Here is a 21,736-nt window from a genome sequence, read left to right on the forward strand (position 1 = left end):
TTCACTTTAGTGCAGGACTTTCAGTAGTAATTCATCTAGTTAGGCGTCGCACGGAAACGTCGGATCGGAATTCCTTTCCTTCGAATCACTCGACTCTGTTCGACGACGAAATAACTTTACACCGAGCAAATTGTTACTCTATGATTTTTATCAACAATTTACGATAGTGGCGAGAAGCTCTCGCAGTCTATCGCTCTGTCGAGTGCGAATCGGCACGGCGGCGACATGCTGCAACGTTTTAAATTTCCAAACGTATATTCTTGCAGCGTCAAGGCACGCTAAACAGGACGAATAATTCACTTGCTGTACAGCGAATTATTCATCGTCGAGGATAAATTTTCGTTTGTTGGTTAGAGCGACCGAGAGAGTCGTATTCGGAATAAAACATTCCTAATGTCGAATATCGTCCGCGAGGGCGACATTTTAATTAATCTTTTATTTACGGTTATACAGGTATGTATCTCGTATTCGTGTTCGTACACCGTTCGCAAAGATTTATGGTAAATTTTCCAACAATGGAATCACCGAGATACGTATTTCAACCATTTATTGAAACGATGATAAGAATCGAAATTTAGAAATGAGTCGCGTTCGTATGAATATTTTCATTTCCACGTATATAGTAGAAAGTTAGAAACTTGGAACGTTGTCGACGGTCGATCGAAGCGATTGACCATTATTGATCGTCCGGCCGATTGTAAGACGGAAAGTTGCCCGATCCTGGAGACGGAAGAGACGCGTTAAATCGAACGCAGGGTAACGAACGAGCACGTTAAGATGTATGTAATAGCGGTTATCGGCTAGTCGCACGTGTAGCAATGGTACGCGCGAACTAGCACGCTTCGTGGCTTAATGCTGTAAATGCGGTAAAATCGATAGTCTCTCGGACTTTCTCCAGGGTGTGCAGGGATAGGAGGATCGCCTTCGAGGTCGAAAACTGAGCAACCTCGGTGCGACCAGTGGCGAATGGTTATTAATAACGAATCGATCGTGCTCGAAAGTAGTCACGGGGTTGGATGAAAAGCCAAGCCAGGCCAGGCCAGGCCAGGCCAGGCCAGCCCAGCCAGGCCGTTTTAAAAGGGACGAGAATTTGTTCGAGCCTCTCAGTCGCGGATGAAAGTCGTGAAATGGTCTGTGATATAACGACCAGTTGGCCAACTCATTTACCGCTCGAATAAATCCCGAGTGTCCTCTTCGATTCGTATTTCTGGTTTGATCGAGACATTTTCACGTCCAATGTTGAACGATACCCCTTTCCGCCTTGGACCATCTAGATACGTTGATCGAACGACTCGGCCAAATATCCTCGATCATCGGTATTATTCGATCGATAGGAAAATTCCGAATTGTAGTTTGGTTCGATTCGAGTCCACGGGTCGGATGGTCTTGGTTGATTAAACCAAACGAATACCTCGAATCCATTAGCAGTAATACGTAGACGAGGGGTTCGCGCGTGTATCGTTGATCCATACCACTGGCGCAGAAAGGAGCTCGTAAAACGACGATACGAGCAACTTGGATATCGACCGATTCGCTACACGAATATGCTTTCATTAGGATCGACGAGTACTCGATTAAATATTACTGCTATTGCAATAGCATCTCGATGATTTATTCGGTGCTGAAAATTACACAACTTGATTCGATTAAAAGTTTACGCGAGTATCGTATGTTGGTTGCTTTCTAGTTTCGTTTTCTTGGGTACGATTTCCTACGACTTTACTTACTTGTTACTTTTTTTCTCTGTCTCGCTTCCTAACTCTGCTTGTAGGATGTTCGTGTCCATTCCTCTCCACTGTTCGTTCCTGCCCTCTCCTCTTCTCTGCGTTTCACTTTTACTTTAATTTCTTTTACCGACGACGTTGTATCTAGCGTTTAAGGCGACCAATTTTTGTCCTTGCTGGAAATGCGAAAAGAACCTATCCCCGAGTAAGTGACATTGGAACTTGCTTGGAACTTTCCAGGGCTGATTTCGCGAGAACGAATAAAAGTAATTTCCTAAAGAGCTCCTGGTTCTATTCATCCGTCACCTTGGAACCCAGATTCTTTCTTTAATCCATCGTGAAACGCACCGTTTATGCGTGGCAGGCGTGTAACGACGCGGATTATTTTTCTATCTATAGGGTTCTCGCCAAACAATCTTGCAACAATTTCTTCCTTTCCCCTTCTTCTTCGAAATTTCTATTTCTCGGTGCAATCTGTTTCCCGTTACACGTTACGAACTGAAATTCTTGTTCGGATGTTCATTGAACCGGAAAAAAAGAGGAACGCGCGTCGCGACCAGCTATAGCTACATACGTATACGTATGCCCACGGATAGGTGAGACGTCGTAACCTTTGATTCTTTGAATGGCGAGAAAATCGATAAAGCGCCACTCTTCGTTTATCTGGTACTCGGTTGCCGGTTTATCTATCGTTTCTTCATCGCCGTAGTAAACATTGGAGAGCGTATTACATTGCAGACGCGACGTCTCGTTACTTTTCAACCTTTAATTTATCTGTAAAAAAGTACCGCTAACAAAGATTCCTCTGCAACTTTTATTCTTCTTCTTCTTCTTCTTTGTTAAGGCACAGCATAGAAAAGTCTCAGATTTTCGAGAATCCTAGATTTTTATCCAGGGAATATTTCTCCGTGACGCTTTTATACCCCGAAAGGGGTTATTAAAAGTTTAACAAGTTCCTTGTACTTCCTCTACGGGTTCCCCGACAACCCGTCCTCCATTGTATCGCATCCTTTGATTCGTGTGCCAACGCGACGCAACGGCGAGGCGTAATCGCAATGCGACAGCGAATAAATCCTTGTCAAATCGAGAACAATATCGATCATTCGCCACTTTTCGAAACTTTCGATCCATTTCTCCATCCTTCCAGTATTTCACAATCTTCCATCCGTTTAGGAAATTATTGTCACGTCTCGGGTATACAGGTTGAGGTGGAACGGTTAAAACTACCGAGCAGATGGCGCTTCTACATGGAAAAATAAGTAGGAAAGAAAGAATAACGTTTCAACGTTCGCGGGCTTATTTTCGAGAAAATCGACATTGTAGAGTCGCATCGGATATGCGTGCAATAGAGTACCGCTTGGACTTGATTGCAAGTAGAAATAATTACTAATGGTCAGACGCGGCGGTAAAATTCTATCGAATTGCAGGGGTATCCGTTCAAATGTTCCTTCCATATTCGATTATTTCATAAAGAATATTTCGAAGGAAAAAATGTTATCGATACATTTCGGCTTATTTTTCCATGTAGAATCATTCTTTGGTCGATTCTATGTACTTGCGTCGCGTCGCGTCGTCACTCTCTATGCATACATATTACAATATGGTTTGTTCTTGTTTGAGCTCCGCTCGGTGAAAGAATCGACTTGGAAGACTTTCTGCCAATTAGCTCGTTAAGAGGAACTCTTGTTCGTAGAATTTTCCATTGTAACTGTAACGACTCGTGAAAATAGCGAAGCCTCGAATAGTTTGATCGTCGAAAAGCACCGTGATGGGATGCCGCGAGTCTTTTCGCCAATTTCTTTCTTAGACACGGCCAACGTACGGCTGTTCCCTTGAAACTTTTCTTCGCTGTCCTTGGAAGCGTCCACGTAGAAAGATCCTTCGCGAAGAAGTTGCTTGTTAACTGAGACCGAGACCGAGGCCGCGGGAGATAGTAGTTGGCAGGACCGGGAGAGCTTGGACTCTCGCGGATTTCACTAAAATAGAACATAGATAAAATTTTGTTCGACGCAATACGGTGAAAATCAGATTTTCTCGCGAAAGAGAAAACCGAGGGTTGCGTCGTTGCTAGGCTAGATGCCCATCCGGATCAAGATACTCCGCTTGTCGAAGAGCCTTGATTCTTCGGCGCATCGCGAACCAAGTTTCGATGCTCGACCATGGTTGTTTATTCTGGAACAACGCAGTCTCGCTTTATTCTTAGTTATTTTTTAACGTTTTAATGTAGCAGGTGGAGCCGTAGCTCACCGATCATCGACAAAGGGATCCATCGACGAGGAAAATTCAATAGTCTCGCGTCTGTTACCGATCGAAACCTTGACTTGGTGCAATCACAGACCAGGTATACGGATAGACCTTTCACCTTATGGACTTTTCTGGCCCAATCTGACTGCCATACCGATCTGAAAATTCCGAGGTCATTTTAGCATTCTTTTCTCATGGATGGTGATCAGTCGAGAAACTATGGGCAGACAGCTGTAACGTGTGCGTAAATACATGTGAGTTGACTATGGAAGGGATTAAAAAACGCAATTTTCAAACGACCATAACTCCTACAATAATGAATATATTTCATTGAACTTTCTTTCTCAAGTAGAGATCATGGATATCTACAGAAAAGTATTAGACAACATTTCCGTACTGCGTCACACAAATTTATTAAAAATGAAAAAGGAATTTTTAAGAAAAATCGATAGGGAATGCCTTTCGGCGAAATTGAAAAGTTTCAAATCACTCTGGAAAAATTATTTTCAATCACTTTTGGTGAATAGACTACCCTCGAAATTCTACGCACTTTCGTGAAAAAAATTCTCTGTTTCTGTAATTTCATTTTCTGTCTCATTTTCTCTTGTGTTCATTTCTGTAACTTGTTGGTAATGTTTCGAGTGACACGAAAATGGTAACCCACCCACACACACACACAGAGTTCTCTCTATTTCCTTTTTGCGCCGTTTTCCTCTGTTTCACTTACGCTGTTTATTTTTCCCGTGCCAGGTATCGTCGTTATTTATCGTCGAACGTTGTCGTAATTTTTCACGAGAACGTATTACAGGAGCGCGGTCCCGGCACACCGAGGGCGGAACAACCGCTTGGTTACTCGGTTTCGGGCGAAACGACCTTTTGAAAAATCAGTCGGTGGATGTCTCGTTTCCTCTCGTAACCAGAAAGTCCGAGATTTATGAAACGGCCGAGACGGAGATCGATCCGGTGCGTCGCGTCGTGGCGTGTTCAAGTCGCGAACGCGCCGTTAAGAAGGATTTAATAAAAGGGGCACGTTGGAATAACGTGTCTAGCTAACCATACATATAGTTTTCTGTACGGTAGGTAGTATTTTCGCGCTCCAACTTTCCCTTGCTCTCGCCGTCGCATTTTGCGCGCATGTACAGCGGCGCGTAATTAAATTGCGTTATTTGCATACCTTCCGCCTTCTCCTGTAACTTTGTCGGCAATTATTTACGGTGCATCCACTCGCGAGGACGAGTACGGGCTCGCTCGCTCCAAGACTTTTCGATCGCTAGAATCAGCATCGTGACAAATATTGTACACGGTTATTCGCTTGGGGAATAGAAAATACTTGTTCGATCATTCGATAACGAGCTTTGTCCGGCACTTGTTTCGACTATGCCCTTGCTTCGCATCGATTCGTAGGATAGGACGCGAGGCGAGGCGAGGCGAGACGCAGTCGTTGACCGAAACTTTCGGTGGTTGTTTCGATAAACCGATCCTTGATATACGTATGTAGATCCAGGCTCGTCGAGATTACTCCCGACAGGGGTTTGCGATAGAAGCCTCGAGGGCACAGACGCTTACTCTGTTCGTTAATATCTGTCGGTTTTCTAGAGGGGAATATCTGATCCGAGCGGCGAATATAAAAGAGTGGCTGTGTCGTTGGGTGGTTGTAAGGGAAAGGAAGAAGGAGGTCGAATTGACTCACCTTCGAAAATCTCTGCTCCAACAGGCGTATATCACCGGATTCATCCCGCTGTTGATCCAACCGAGCCACGTGACTGCCGCGAACACAATCTCCTCCTGCCATATGCATTGCGTACAGAATCCCGACCAGAGGTTCACCACGAAGAACGGCAGCCAACAAACGATAAAGACGCCCATTACGATTCCGAGGGTCTTGGCGGCTTTCTTCTCCTTGGCGAATTTCGCTAGTTTACGCGATAGCGAGAAATTCTTTCCCAAATGTTGCTTGTTGATTCTGGCGGAGGGAACCCTGGTCAGGCAGTTGTTTTGCATCGCTGTCAACGGTTCTTCGAGGTCCTGCAAATCCTCGGGCGTACTCGAGGCGGTACGGAACAAGTGTCTGGCGTCAGCGTTTGTCCCGCCTCCTCGATGTATCCTCAAAGTGAGCTCCAATTCGCCGGAGGCCATGATAACCTGCTTAGTACCCAGTTTGAGGCTTCTCGTTTGGATGACGGCGGCTCTGTAAATCTTGTAATAGGTAAAGACCATGACGAACAGCGGCACGTAAAAGCTGATGGTCGAGGAGAAGATTAAATAACCTAGATGCTCGGTGAAGGGACATTTGTCCTCCGGCACCTCTTCGGTTCGAACTGCTCTCCACCAAGCGATAGCTGGGAACGAGATCGCGCTAGAGCAGATCCATACGATGCCGATCAGGATGGCGGCCCGTCTCCTGGTCATTCGTCTCGGATAGGTGAACGGATCGGTGACCGCCCAGTAACGGTCCAGGCTGATTACGCACAGATTCAAGATCGACGCGGTCGAGAAAAGAACGTCCAACGATCGCCATACGTCGCACCAGTCGTGCGTGAATAGCCAACGGTTCTCCAGCACTTCGTAAATCGCGCTGAATGGCATCACCACCAGCCCGACCAAACAGTCCGCGAACGCCAACGACGTGATAAAGTAATTCGTTGCCGTGTGAAGGTACCTCTCCCTCACCACCGCCAAAATCACCAGCGTGTTACCGAACACCGTCGCTACCGAGAACACGAACAAAAGTATCGCTAGACCGGCCCTCTCTGTCGCTAGGTTCCACAAATCGTCCTCCTCCTCTTCGTAACTAGTATTCTGCGACGGATAGCCGCCGCTATAAAAGCTTCTGTTCAACTGTTTACTCGGAACGATTGACTCTTCCTCCGATCCGAGCATATAGATCGCGCTTTCGTTCATTTTTCGTCCCGCGTAGCCAACCGACGACGACAGATCGCGTGCCTTCCCCTATCAGGTCGTCCTCGTCGATTCCTCGACGACGCCGGCACCGCCGCCGTCGCCGCCTTTCCTCCTATCGATTCCTCTATGTCGTCTCATTTTCACTCGATTACATATTATGCGTTACACCTTTCTTTCGAACACGCGATCAAACGATTCTTTTTTTTCCGAGCACAGTCCCCTCGTCTAGCTCGATATCTGAAACAGACGAAAAAGTAAAAGTAAAACCAGAACCCTGCACACGCTAACACATTAACCTAAATGTTACGTTATGCTCTTCCTCGTCTATCCTCGGGGAAATGGCTACATTTTATTTCGATTTGCTCGCAAACCACCAAACTACCCTTCGACCGATGCGACACACTTTAATTAATAGATGGAACAACTCGCGTAAAATACAGCAATTTATCAGTTTCTATTTCCTGCGAAACAAATACGCTGACCGTGACGGTCTTGTTATTATGCCTGATAATTATACTATTTCTTGCCAACGAAAACAGAGATATTTTCTTTTTTTTTTTTTCTACGCCAACCTGTAATTATTTCTCTTCGTGTACCTACCGTTTTAAAATTCTTTATTAGCGTTCAGAGAGGTTTACATTTGATTACACCAAAGGGAAGGAATTTCCAACATGTTACAATCGCTTGGGAAATATGTACCTAGTAGTTGTTGAACCTTGTTTCGATAAATTTGTTCCACAAGACGTAGGACTATCGAATAAAAATAATTTCAATTTAAAGTGATTTTTATAATGCTTCGGACTATTATTATAGAATTATTTTTGCGCGAGTATTTATACGTTAGTACAGTAACCATCCAGTTGACGAGTTTGGCGTGTTTCCTGGTCGAAACGAGCGAACCGTTTCTTCGCCTAAAGTACCGGAATAATTTTCCTCTCGGCGTAATTGTCAATCATTTCGCAGCGGTGCGGCGCGGCGTTCGCTCGAACGAACCGTCGATGCAAACGATTTAGCAATTTTTCAACGGCGTACAATAGACCGCGCGTCTATATTTAGCGAGGAGAAGCGTGGATAAAGAGGCGAGGGAAAGCGGTGTTACAGAGGGGTCTGTGATTTCGTGGCCAGACCGGAGCTTGGAAACAGGGCCGAGCTTTCATCCGTGACCCGGGAGAATGTTTACCGGTACTTGATCAAAGGGGTTTCGATCCACGAACGATCGGGCTAGCCCGCGCTACATCGACTCGAACCTCGGATTTTGTCTCGTACACACCCCTTCGACGTCATCGTAGCCGTCGACGTCGCGTTTCTCGCCGTAACACGTGTCAGGGCCGATAAACCTTGCGCCGCGCCGCGCCGTACCACATCTATCCAACACCAGCCGCACGATGCGGTGCGCTGATACAACCTGACGGTTATTTTCATCAGTCTCGTTTATTCTTTACTTTAAATATGGTATGTATTTTCCCTGTCATTGGCGTGCGCCAGGCTTCTCAGCAGAATTCATATTTCGAAACCGTTTCGTTCCGTTCGCTTCAGTTTCCTTCGTTACCGCTCGTCGAAATTTTAACCTACACCACCTACCACTCCCGTTTCCTTCATTTACACCCAGTACTTGATTACATTTACGAAGGAAGGATTCGGCCCGTTCCTTCTGTCGCTGGAAACGATCGATCGACGATCACTCTGAACTTGTAAATTCTCCTAGGCGAGCAATCGACGATGAAATAACTAATAACCGCGGAAGATAGCAAGGTAGCTTTGCTACCACCCGGTTGCTTACCAAGTTTCAAGCGGTACCAAAATTTCGATCGTTACCGCTATTAACTAATTAAACGACGATTAGAGAGTCGAGAAACTTGCCGTCCCTGATCGATACGACGACGCGACGTTACAACGATCGCGTTACTTTTCCATTGGGAAACGGAACTGTAGCAATCAGTCGATTTCATTTGCTTGAAGAACCTTTTTATCGTAAATGCCGCGGCGTGGCGTTCCTATTAAAAAATAGCGTACAATTTTTCCTCTTTGTGCCTTCAATAAATAAATTTTAAATAAATACGCTTCAACGATGGTCCGTAAATATGACGGTACGGATACGAGTGTGATATGTTTCGCGAGTATTTTTAATGCAGGTTAATTGATCGAATCAAGTTATTTAACCTTGAGTAAAGTAGGACGTTATTTTTATTTAAAATGTCCGTATGTGTACGTATCTAGAAATATACATTCCACACGGTCGCTAATAATGTCGGTGGACCGGTGTCAGGGAGCGGTTAATAACCTTGTATATTATTTCCTAGGGAATGAAAATTGCGCAAACAAGAAACGAATCCAACAGTTTCCTGTATTACGATACATACATATGCATATATCGTAGCTGGTTATTCCTGTTGCCCCATTAACCGTCGAATCGTGCGTCCGGCACGTTCAGGTAAATTATCAGATTCCAATTCATCGTGTTGCTTTACTACCGACAAACACCAAATGTCATCCTTTTCTCAGCTGTTTCTATAATTTTTCTGTTTCGAAAAATCATCGTTCGTTGCACCACGAACAGAGAACTTTTTTACAAAAGTGCCTCTAGGGTAAAGATTACGGCAAAATTACTCGTTCCCGGACGTTCCCTGACAAATGCGTTCTTTTATCACCGTTATAGATTTAGAGGATAACCGTGATCGATTGCCCTCGCGCCAGGAGTAGAAGGCAGCTGCGCAACGAGAGAATTCTTCTCTCGGTTCGAAATAAAATCTGGTGTCGTTTCCGATCCTCTTCACCGTTTTTCTTGTCCGATCAACGTCGCCTCGGTAATAGGAACGATCAGCTTTACAGGTACGATCCTCGGCTGCGATTTTAACGAAATATAGTATTCTCGAAAGGATCTCGGTGGTATTGTGGGAGAATAGAAAGAAACGAACGAGGAATGTAATTGTCCGAGGAGGATGGGAACGGTGGCGGTGGCGGTGGCGGTGGCGGTGATGGTGACGGTAGCGATGATGACGGAGAGAAATAGCTATGGTTGTTTCGTGTGCATTAGCGTTCTCGTTAAATCGCTAATCGAGCGCAATCGTCCATCGAATCGAAATCCTATCGAAAACTGTTCTCTCCTAGAGTTTGCCAATCGATGAATCAGGTTTCTGCGAGTCAACTACGTTGCCCGACTTTCGGGCTCGTGTCGGCCTGTTATCGAAATTTCACCAATCCGACCGATCACCGTCGCGACGATGGTAGGCCGGCCGGGGCGAGTTGCTTTTGTTGCAGCGACCGTAAACTTGTTATTTTTTTATTTCTTTCTATTTGATAGCGAATAGAATGAAAATCCCTGTACTGGACTGGCACGTACCGAGAATTCGGTGAACACGACCGGATGCACCAAAGTTCCAACACTGTGTTTACCCCGATGATTTGTGTCTTGATTTTATTTGCTCGCCTCGACGTGTAAAAAGGCAAGCAAATTAACGAACGAAAACATAGCATCGATATCGCACGATACGTTAAACTCGTCACTCGGAAGGAACCATTGCCGATCGGGCATCCTAACACTCATTTGAAAATACTGTTAAAAAACTTATGATTTTGTTTTAAAGAAAAGGGTAATTGTAGTTTGCACAAGCTCTCGTTCGAATCGTATCTTGTCGATTGTACCGAGAATTTTGCTGATGCGAAACCCGATGACAACGATCGTTGCTCGTAAAACGTTTCACGAGAATTTAACAAGTATTTTGAACGTTACGTTCCTCTTTATATAAAATGCACGTCGTTGGTTGCAAGATAAACTATGGAATCAGGAACGTCGCAACGAAACGAATTAATTTATCGACGGTGCGGAACGATTAGCGTAGCATGGTCTAAAGAGCATCGAGAGTTTGGAAAATTTTTTGGCAAACGCATCTTTACTTTCCGTCTACTTTCTTTTCTATCAGAGTTCTCTCCGATAAATGTCGACGTTGTATACAAGATCCGTTAGATCTCTCAAAGGGCCGTATCCTCGTTAAAGTGAAATTAAATGGTCCGCTTAAAAGATTGGTGTAATCTATCTAGATGGCCGCGTTCGACTAACGAATAGCTGTTTTCGTAGAGAAGGTCCTATGAACGGCGCGGCGCGGGAAATAGATAAATTCTTTAGGTATAATATGTATACTGGCTCGAAAGCGAGGAAGAAACGTTTCCGCCAAGGAGTAAATAAACTTCCACGAACAGGAATATTTCTATTCGGTTACGTGCGGTCCTTGGAACGCGTTACTTCTCGTTACGCGCCTGTTAAATTACACGTGTACGTATGTAAGTAAGCCAACCTATGCGGCGGTAAATACGATTACTTAATCGCGTTACACGCTCCAACGGGATACCGTCCAAGACTCTTTACGCGTCGCGTCGCGTCGCTACGCGTCGTTCCGTCACGTTCCACGATTACGCGAACTGCCTCGCGCGTCATCGATTAACATCCCGATGCATCGAACGTCATCGCGTATACATATACATACGTGAACGTTGATCGAAACACCCGCGCTTCCGCGATAGATGAATCGTTGGTTTATTTCATTATCGCGTACTACGATTAACTTGATATTTTTCTAAAATTTTTTACAATCGTAATAATTTCAACGACATTTCAACATTGTACCATCGATTCCTCTATTTAACACTCGGTACAGACGACTAGCCAACGATAGATATTTACCAGTAATTATTATAGTTTCTATTAGGAATATTTTAACGAAACGTAATTAATCGAGCAGAAGGATCGAACAAGGTCGTGGCAAAACGTTGGTCGCGCAACGAGGCGATGAAGAATCAAGACATAGTCCGAGTACGTCAAACGCGTTCCCTATCTCTACGTTTTGGATGCTAAAATAGGAATACGTGGAGATCCATCTGCTGATGGCGCCCGCATCTGTTGTATGAATCTTGATGTTGTTTCGAGTTCTCTGGGTCGCGTCGCATCGTGTCGCGTGGCGTCGCGTCGCGTCGCGTCGCGTCGCGTCGATTGCGGGCTACGTTTATCGACAGGACATGAAACAAGTTATCGCCGCGGCGCCTATCTATTCAGAGTTCTTTCAGCAAAGCGAGAACCAACAGACTTCCAGTTTAAATAGTTTGTTGCATTTGTACCGTTTAGTGAGATGTGTTCGTTGAGCGATCCAAGTAAATGTTTTTTCAAGTAAAACTCTAGTATCGCCGGTACGTTTATTGGCTGAAAATCACCGTACAATTTAAATCCTGTCATCCTACATATAATGTTAAGAATGAGAAGATGATGATCGCGGGAAAATAAAGGGGCTCGAAGGTATATTCGGCGATGGAGCCGGACCCGGACCCGAAGTCGAATAAATTAAGCAGGAGAGACGATGATCAGATAACTGGACTGTTCCTCGTCGAGGGGTGCTGCAGTCGATTCTGAAAACGCAGGACATGCAATCTCGAAACAGTGTCGCAACAAATTTCAAACAATTACTGCGGTAACTATGAATTAACGCGCGTCGATTCGCGTCGGTTCCTGCGATCGTGTATAAATATAGCCAGCCAGCCAGCCAGCCAGGCATCCGCGCCACTGCACCCTTTCCAACGATTCGTTTCAACTGAAAATGCTGATGCTGTAACCTACCCACATGTACATATACCCCCTTATCCCCCTCACACTCCTTTTCTCCTTTTCCTTTCTTTCTTACGTTGCTATCCTCCTCTCGGAGATGCCGGGCCACGCGATATCTGTCACTAATAGCCGGCAGTTGGTTAAATGGGTTGGAAAATGTGCGCGATAAAGTTGGGTTATTTCCTAAAGTAACCAATTAACCGTGTCAACGTATTACAACTGATTTTCCGTGATTCGATATGTCGACTCGTCGGACAGTTGTACTAAGTTTATTTCCGACCGCAACGAACGTCCGGGTCCATCGACGAAAAATGCTACGAGGCACATTAATTCCTGGTGGCTCCGGAATAATCAAGCTTGTTTAGTTATACGATGCTTTTCGCGAGATTCAACGAGATCGAAAAACGAGTTTCGGTTAGAAAGGATCTTGCCCGATCGGGGATATGGATCTTCCTCTGCTATAACGCACGAAACGTTCTCATCGATATCGAAGAACGCGTCAGTCTCCATTTAAACACTTGCAACGATCAAGTTTAAATAACCTGCCTTTGATCGCTTTACTCTGTTCATTAGTTTTTTAGCGTTTTTTAGCGTTTCCCTATCTTGTCGGATCTAACAAACGCATACGTATGTACACGTTAAAGGCGTTGTTAAACAGCGATCGATCGATACGTCGTCGTGCCGAATCGACGGCCAACAATTATGTAGATTAACGTGACGTTAACGAGTTTCTGAATGTTTCACCTGTTGCTTATCGCGTCGTCTATTCAAAAGCATTGTTACCCAGGCGACGAAGAATCGCTCGCCGATCGGGACTCTCTACAGCATCATCGTAACTTGTTGCTAAATAGATACAATATAGAATGTTTAGCGGCATATACGTATATGTATGTATATTTCAAGTATAGGAACTTTGGTGCTTTGTTCGTACCGTCGACAAGTAACGCGTAATTTTGGGCCAAAGTCCGGTCCACTTATCTCCGAGCAACTACACTTTCGATTTACGAGCGTATTTTATGAAATTCCTGTGAGCCTTCGCCCGATGCGCGAATCCTCTGCTATTGCGTTACAATGAAACATCAGCTCCTCTCGTTGGATCAAAAAATGCCGATCGATCTTTATTTACAAGTTAAAGTTTCTTTTGCGTCCAGTTTCGTTGTATCGCGAGTATGTTCGAACACGCCACACGTTGTACGGATTTTCTCGATTAACGCGTTGACGCAGTGTGTCGACGCTATCGACCAGAGCTTTCTATACTATACATTTAAATTGTATATTTTCGTAACATCTCTGCGCGTTGATGTATTTTATTTTCTGTTTGCTACCGGTCGACGATTACCGAGCGTGCTCAGAGTCTACGGATATATCGTATATCCTGGTCAGACTTACAAGAAACTTTCGTCTTGTCACTTGGTTGTACATACGAACGAAACAGGTGGCTAAATCCCGATAAATCCTTTCATTCTTTTCACGCAGGCTAGCGAACCGCGAACCAAGCGAAAGAAAATCACCGGTATCCGGTACCCGGGACTCGAGACCCGAGATCGGGGGTTCGATTAACGACGACGAGGTGAGATGAGGCGCGGCGCGGCGCTGCGTCGCTTATGCCTTTCGATACAGCTGTAAATATCAACGGGCTGACGTAGGTATGCAAGAATAAAAATACGTCGGTACGCTAACGATTATTAACGCTAACAGGGGTAAATTAATTTAGTCCAATCTATCGACGATGCTAATTAACGTCAACTTTCAATCCTATATCCTTAAAGTGGATCAACTTAAATTCCTACTGGGAGGTTAAGGTTAGATCATGGGTTGCCAACTACAATGTACAAATTTTAATCAAAGATTGCAAACGGTTGCTTGTTTTCTGTATCGGTTACAGTCAGCGAGAGCATCGCGCGATGGAGTATCGTCGACGTGACAAATAACAGTAATTACGCGACGCGTTATTGACAGCCGTGGCGAATTACGCGGTCGATGTATGTACGTGTACATTTAATCAGGATGTTGGAATTGTAAATTATTTTTGTTGGTTTGTTCGGCCGTGAAATTGCGTTTAAAACCAACGGTGGAAAAAGAAACGGTCGAGTGCTTTGAAATTTCAATCAGAAAATATTCGACGCACACATTTAAACTGCGTGTTGTTTGACGACTTGCTGGCAATTGGACGAATCTGAGAAAACACTTTTACGAAGCGTACGCACGTTTAAAAAATTGTCGCGCCGAGCACTGTGCCGAGCTGAAATCTCTACCAACGAAACGAAACCTTGATCTCATATGTAGAGCCCGGCGATTATTTCGACGAGACGGTGTATACGGCCTCGAAAAGGCTAAAATCTTAACCTAGACCTAAACGCATATACATATGTAGATAGCATCTCGTTATCGAACCTAACTCGTAAGATTACGCACGCATACGAGCCGTTGCTCTTAACCGTCGACCGCCTATGTAATTACTTGCACACCTTACGAGCCATGCTTTTTATAAACGACCTTTTTTTTACCTCGGTCGAGCGACGGAGGTTGTGGAAGGCATAGTCGTGGCAAGCACCGCTGGAAAAATTCTTCACCAAGTAACGAAGCGTGTTTAGGCCCGTAACGCGAGTCGCGCGCCTTTACGCCTTTACGCGTTCGCGCCATTACGCCTTTACGCCCTTACGGGCAGTCAGCGCAATCCCCGACCGGACCACCTATCAAACCGTACTTACTTTATCAACAGATTTAACAATTTACGACGTTACTTTTCATTTTTCTTCCTTTCGTTTCCTACGAGTAATCATACGACTTTTCTGCCGATATCATCGTCGACATTTTCATCTTATGCTTTTTAGCCGGAAATTTCGCTAAATTACGCTCTTGAAAATGTATCGTTGTCGTAGGACCTGTCGTAGTAAATTCATATCTTGTCTACGGTAGACGTTGCTTCCAAACTCTAATTCGATCTAAACCATTTGGTTTTTGATACAACCTACATATGTTGTACGTTTCTTTTCTAACGAACAAGCAAAAAAGTAAATTACGCTTAAACGTCGAAGCGAGGAACGTAAAGGGAACATAAAAGAAAACGTTCTCGGTCAACTATAATAGAAACGTGTCTAGCTCGCGTAGCTGTTATTTTGTAGGGAGGGTGACAAGGGGAAAGATATTTGGTTCGCGTAGCAACCTAATTTCCATTCTATCCGCGCAGCTCGCAACAAGATTCTATCGATGCTAGGTTATAGGGCTCTCGGATAATACATAAAAATGATACCAGAATCGGATAAAGTTGTAACGGAGGAGCTGCAGCAATTCGACATCGACGAATTGCTGCTTGTTTGCCTAAACAAGTTTTCGTACATGTATGTATTATGTCACGGTAGAAAAATGAATTTACATTCTAACGAATTAATGATTAAAAATCAATGATGCGTAACAAAAAAATAGTATACAGGGTGTTTGGCCACTCCTGGGAAAAATACTTTATGGGAGATTCTAGAGGCCAAAATAAGACGAAAATCAAAAATATCGATTTGTTGATCGATGGAAAAATTATTTTCGGTTGCGGGGGTCAATTACAATAATTTCTGCTGAATAGACATACCCCCGAAATCCTACGTACTTTCGAGAAAAAAAATTCTTTAACGAAAATATACCGTGTGGCCGGAAATGTTTCCATTAACTTTTTAACGAAGCCTCGATCGACAAATTAGTATCCTTGATTTTCGTCTTATTTTAGCCTCTAGAATCTTTCGTTAAAATTTTTCCCAGGGGTGGCCGAACACTCTGTATACCTAAATAACAACATGGTTTACAGTACTGCCGGGATCGAAGTTTGCCATTCGTTCTCGGCTTAAGGGTTTTATGTTGTTAATACGTACGTAACTCTACCTCCTACTTCATAGATACGTATGTAAATAACCGTTTGAAACGAGAATTCTTCTTTTCTTTGCCAGATTGCTGTTCGATCGAAACGAAAGGGTGAAAAGGAGAGATACGTATGTAGTCGTTATTCGATAGAGTCGATGATAAACTCGAGAGTTTGCTCGCGACAGCTTCGTAAAAGTTGACAACTTTGCAACGTGTACGCCGTACAATGATTAGACGTAGAGTAACAACAAGTTACGAGAAAGCTCTTTCGTAGGATTATTTTAATCGAAAGTTGGGTTACTGGCAGCGATAGCGGGAGAGGTGAGTGTCAAAGCGATACGTGTCGTTGAAACTTGATATCGCGTATGCTTTCCAAATGGTAAAGTAGTTGGTACAAGTATGCCCGGACTAGTTTGCTTCGAATCGTGTAATCGAGTTGGAAAGGTTCGGTCGATCGGTAGATTCCATCCGAAATATGTAAAACGTAATTAGGAAATTTTCGGGTACGCCTATGTCCTGATCTTAACGGCGAATCTGCCAAACGAAAACAGATGATCGTTTGTCCATCCGTACGTTGATACATTTTTATTTGTCGAACGATATGCGATTAATGGCCCGTGAGCTCGTTGGCGTATTTGATCGTTAATCTGTAATAAAAGAAAGAGGCATTTTTGCGCAACTGGAGAATTTCAAAGTGGTAAACTAGAACGCCGCGTCGCGTCGCGTCACACAGAACCAGCGTATATGTACATATATTCGTTGTTTCCTCATCGGCCGTTGTTGCGTTTGTCGTATCTAAGCCTAGCTTAACAATGTCTCGGAGAAAGGACGAGGGGATCGTTCCTGGACAAGATAGTTTCACTGGGGAAAAGGACTAATGGCAGAGGGTGGATAACACTTGGGTCAGTGTCACTGGTTTTCCTCTTTTCCTCGTTGATCTCTTCGTTTCGATTAACGGGGATCCTGGAGACGTCGCGCCGCGTGGGTCGAGAACGAATGTCGATATGTATTCCTTCGCACAGGAAATACCGTTTCATTCTCTATCTACGTATCGAGTGTTATTAAAGTCGACGCATAACGCGTCGCGTGGTTTCCTTGAAAAATAATTATATGGAAATAAACGAATCGTTAACTTATTTGTTGTCCGGGTTTTTTCACTCGGCCGCAGATCGATGGAGATCGATAAATATTTTAAGCATCGAACCGTATAAATGTTTCACGTTCTCTAAAGTACAGTTTAACTTTGTCTCTCCAAGGTATATGTAGAACAGAACGCTATGCTCGGAACGAAAAGTGCAAAATTTGACAATTAGACGGTGAAGCTAGGCGGTAAAGCTGCACCAAGGATTTCACTATTGTTTAATATAGCAGCCACAGTGTGCATAATAAAATACTAGTTGGCTCGGGCTGTGCAGAAGATGCAAACTCGTCGTAGTGCGATAGCATTGGGTCAAGAACCACCGATTACTGGTTGTTAAAGGGAACCGTTGCGGTCAACGAGGGATCTACGAGGCTCGATTACGCTGCTGGAAATTGAAAGATTGACCGGTTGGTTGTTCCTCGTATGCCGGAAGTTATCCAGTGTCAATGACTCTTTTTTTCTTTCTTCCTCTTCCTCTCTCCTTCGGCCGAGTTCTCTTCTCGTCTAAATCGAAATAGGTAAACGCGAGAATCTGTCGAGAATTTGTCGTTAAAATACGATATCCGATAAGAAAAGAGTCTCGATAAAGTGTTTTAGTAGGTTATCGTACTAGAGTAAAAAATAATCATCTATATTGGGTTGTACGTATCTAAGGAGAGTGTGTGGTTTGCATGGAACGTTGTTAAGAAAGTACTCGGAAATCCGACGGTAAATTGTTAATAATAGTGTCGAAAACTAGCATCCAAGCGACATAAACGCTTGTTTCTCGATTCTCACGATCGAAATTTCTATTCCCTATCGAGATTCTGTATATTCGTAGATTATGTACCATGGTTTCTATCGAGTATCGAAAATCTTGTAAGGTTCGGATTTCCGGGATGGGAAAGCATCGAGGGCAGCTAATCTCGGTCTTTACCCTCGTTGCTAGTAAAAAGTTCGAGTTGCATTTCAAAACATTAATGCCGTTAACGGGCAGGTAATTTAGGCGATATAGGGAGTTTAGGGTGAAGAAAAAATTGGTATGGAAAGTTGAGCGAACGATCGTATCTAGGCGAACATTTTTCGTTTTCGGCGCAATTCTCGGATCTCGGGATACTCGAGACCCTCTTAACCCGATTGGTCGCCGTCTCCCCCCGAGAGGATATTAGTCCGATCTGATCTAATGGAACCACGAGAACGTTTCTCCCCGTCGCGAAACTTGGTTATCGATGTTCTGTCGTCGGAAAAAATCGTCTACAGTCCCTTTTCCTTTCTTCTATCTGTAAATTTCTTCAGCTTGGCGTTTCAGCTACTACTCGTTCGTTGAAATCATCGAGCGATACCATTCGAATGTTCGTACCGTACCGCGAAATCCAGAATTAATCGAATTACGCGAATAAAATAGTTTCTCGTCGATTTCTTGGGTTCTTTGGTGTCGTACGAGCGCGTTAACAACGGCCGGGGTTACGGTTTAAACGTTAGGCTCGGCACGGTGAAATAATGGAAAAAGAGTCCGAGTAGAGTCCGAGTAAGAGAATCGTTGGTCGTACTGGTATTCGACGAGAGTAAAAAGATAAATAAATAAGACTCGTTAAACGTTACCTGACATCTAAATCCTGTGAACCACGTTGCTTAGTCTTCGTTGTCTCCCGAGGTGCTTCGGTTGGACGGATTTATCGTTCCGGGAAGGGTTTCATTAAGGACGCACAATTAAACCCGAAAGTAATTCGATCCTGGTGTAATCGGGTGACGGTATTCGTGGATGCACGTTACCAAGTTATTTACTCGGTATAGAGAAACCCAACACTAGAGTCACCAGCGACGAACAGTTGTCGATCAACACACGCGGCACCTAGTACGCGCACATCCGTCCGATCGTGCTTTTCCCCATGGACCAATATTTCTGCGCGACAAACGGAAACGAATCACCGTGTGTGCACGGCAACGAACCTCTCCGTAGGTTCCTTCGTGTCTCCTCGAGGTACCGACTCGTCCGGCCTGAGTCGAACCTCGATACACTCCGTTCGATATTATTTCCGGTATCCGTTTCGTGCTTTTCTTCACGTTCACCGTTTTTCCATCTTTTCCCGTTCTGTTCCTGGCCCATCGGTGACGATGCGTCCTCGACGTTTTTCCCTCTTTGAACAACGTCGAACATTACGATACGCGTTACGCGCGTTTCCTCGAGCTACCGACGCGAAGGAAGCTGGGATAGATCGTACGACCTTTGTCGGCCAACGATCAAGGAAGGATGTTCGGAGGAAGATTTTCCATCGACGAGATTCAGCTGAAAATGCGAAACGCTTGTCCGTCGACTTGCGTTTTCTTCGCAAACTTCTCCTCTACTCGACGCGACGCGACGCGACGCGACGCAACGCTTTAGCGCAGTTCCATGCAGTCAGGCATCGCATCGTAACGATAATCGACGACGCATCGTAACGATAATCGACGACGCATCGTTTCGAAGAAGCGATTTCAACCGCGTATTGGAGATTCCTAAAAGTATAAATGAGATGCTTGCGAAACGAAAACGGAGCGAACCAAGTACGTAATTCGATTCGAACGACACAGCACTACGGATCAACACGGCCATTTTCATTTGTTCGAGCAACACAATTCCAAGAGTAAATAATTGTTAGACAGGTCCAGAGTGGTTCGTTGAACGTAAATGTCACCTTTTTAAAGCAGCGTTTACCTTTCGAAAGAAATTCTGTCGGAAAAGCCTTGGATCCATTTATCGGTTTCCTCTCTGGGATAAACCCTCCCTCCGGTTGTGCAGTTCACGTAACGAAGAATCGGTAGAATGACACGAACGAGTAAAAAACGTTTTGTTTCGATCGATCTCGACTTTTTCGTCTTGGAAAATTGAAAAGGATAGACAATATATCGACCAATTGAACTTTTCTTAACGATACGACTAGTTTATCGCTGACTAGCTAGCTGGTCGACGATCAATCATCGATCAACGAATACGCGTATACATTTTATACGACAACTAATTTCGACAACGTAGAAAATGCTAATTCTCGACCAAAGGCCAAATCTCGACTGTCCGAAGCTGTTAGTCAATCTTAAGAGATCGTTGCTAAACAGTGCAATCTCGATACGAATCAATTTGCTTCCAATTAACGGAAGAATACTAACTGTCTGTCAGGTAGCACTGTTTCGAGACACTGCACCGATGCAGCGGCATCTTCCCAGCTCCGATGACTTTCGGCGACGGTGTTGCTCGATTCGCGTGAATCCCTCGATTTATTCCAACCACTCGATCCTACACACGGTACGTTTTTACAGAAATCTTTTTACAAATACCTAAAGATAAAGAACGATTTGAGCCAAGGTTAGTCTCGCGTAGAAAAAGGTATCGTAACAGACGTTCTCCAGCGGTACGTGGTACTCGGTCGAGGAACACATCGGTTACCAAAACGGTCAGCATTTCGCCTAATTGTTCGTGCACGTTGCTTCTGGTAGGAACGTGTTCAAAGTCGACCGTTGTTCGTATTACTTTGCGTCGCCGATACCGCGAAATCTCGCTGAATCTCATCGAACGGAACATCGGGATCGTCGTTCTAGTCGTTCTGTCGTCGTCCATGCGGTGAGCCATGACGACCATGATAGGGGATCATGATACCGTGGGAGAACTTTAATGACTCAACCCGCATACGTACACGACGCGATTAATCGGATAACTCGCGACCAAGAGACAAACAGAGAGTCGATGGGGTACAAGGCGGGAAAGAGAAACGACGCACGCACGCACGCACGCACGCACGCACGCACGCACGCACCCACACGCACACAGAGAAAGAGAGAGAAAGAAAACGAGAGCGAGAGTAAGAACGAGAGCAATAGCGAGAACGAGAGAGAGAGAGAGAGAGAGCGAGAGTGGGGGGGGGGAGAGAGGGAGAGAGAGAAAGAGAGAGAGAGACAGTTGGACTCGCGATTTTCGTCCTGGAGGACGCCGCGCCGGGACGTGTTTCGCGGTTTAAGAGGAGCGACTGGTGCCGCCGCGTGGCCCCAAACCTCTGCTCCCTGTGACGCTTGCGCTTCGCGTACAACGGCACCCTCGCCGCGACGCGTCGCGACGCCCTTCCTTCCGATATGCCCACGCAATTCGGACTGCGACTAACCACCGTGTGCGATTCGCACATTGCTTCCAGCTACCGATAGCCGTTACAATTTCTATCCTGGAATATCATTCGACAATGACAAGCTTTTTAAAGCCTCGAAACGTTTGGAAGGTACGATGAGCTTCTCAAGTCTTGACGAACCGCGAATCTTTTCCAATCTTTAACTTTACGCTATTCG

The 21,736-nt window shown here is 44.7% G+C and overlaps 1 protein-coding gene across 9 annotated transcripts in view; it reads right to left on the minus strand.

Moving 5' to 3' along the window:
• The window catches only part of Dop1r2 (dopamine receptor 2), a 34,526-nt gene extending 13,086 nt beyond the window's left edge, over positions 1-21,440 (minus strand). Inside the window, exons 1-3 of one of the 9 annotated variants that reach the window (XM_076776281.1) lie at positions 21,358-21,440; positions 19,031-19,566; positions 5,659-7,106 (exon numbers count right to left, since the gene is read on the minus strand). In XM_076776281.1, the coding sequence (XP_076632396.1) occupies positions 5,659-6,869 (1,211 nt within the window). In that variant the 5' untranslated portion in view covers positions 6,870-7,106; positions 19,031-19,566; positions 21,358-21,440. Of the gene's footprint in view, positions 1-5,658; positions 7,107-19,030 lie in introns of all 9 variants that reach the window. The other 8 variants (XM_076776282.1, XM_076776279.1, XM_076776277.1 and 5 more) reach the window with 8 other exon arrangements.
• Between the last annotated feature and the right edge of the window lie 296 nt (positions 21,441-21,736).

Source organism: Colletes latitarsis, chromosome 10 (genome assembly GCF_051014445.1).
Source record: "Colletes latitarsis isolate SP2378_abdomen chromosome 10, iyColLati1, whole genome shotgun sequence".
NCBI classification, from domain to species: Eukaryota; Metazoa; Arthropoda; class Insecta; order Hymenoptera; family Colletidae; genus Colletes; species Colletes latitarsis.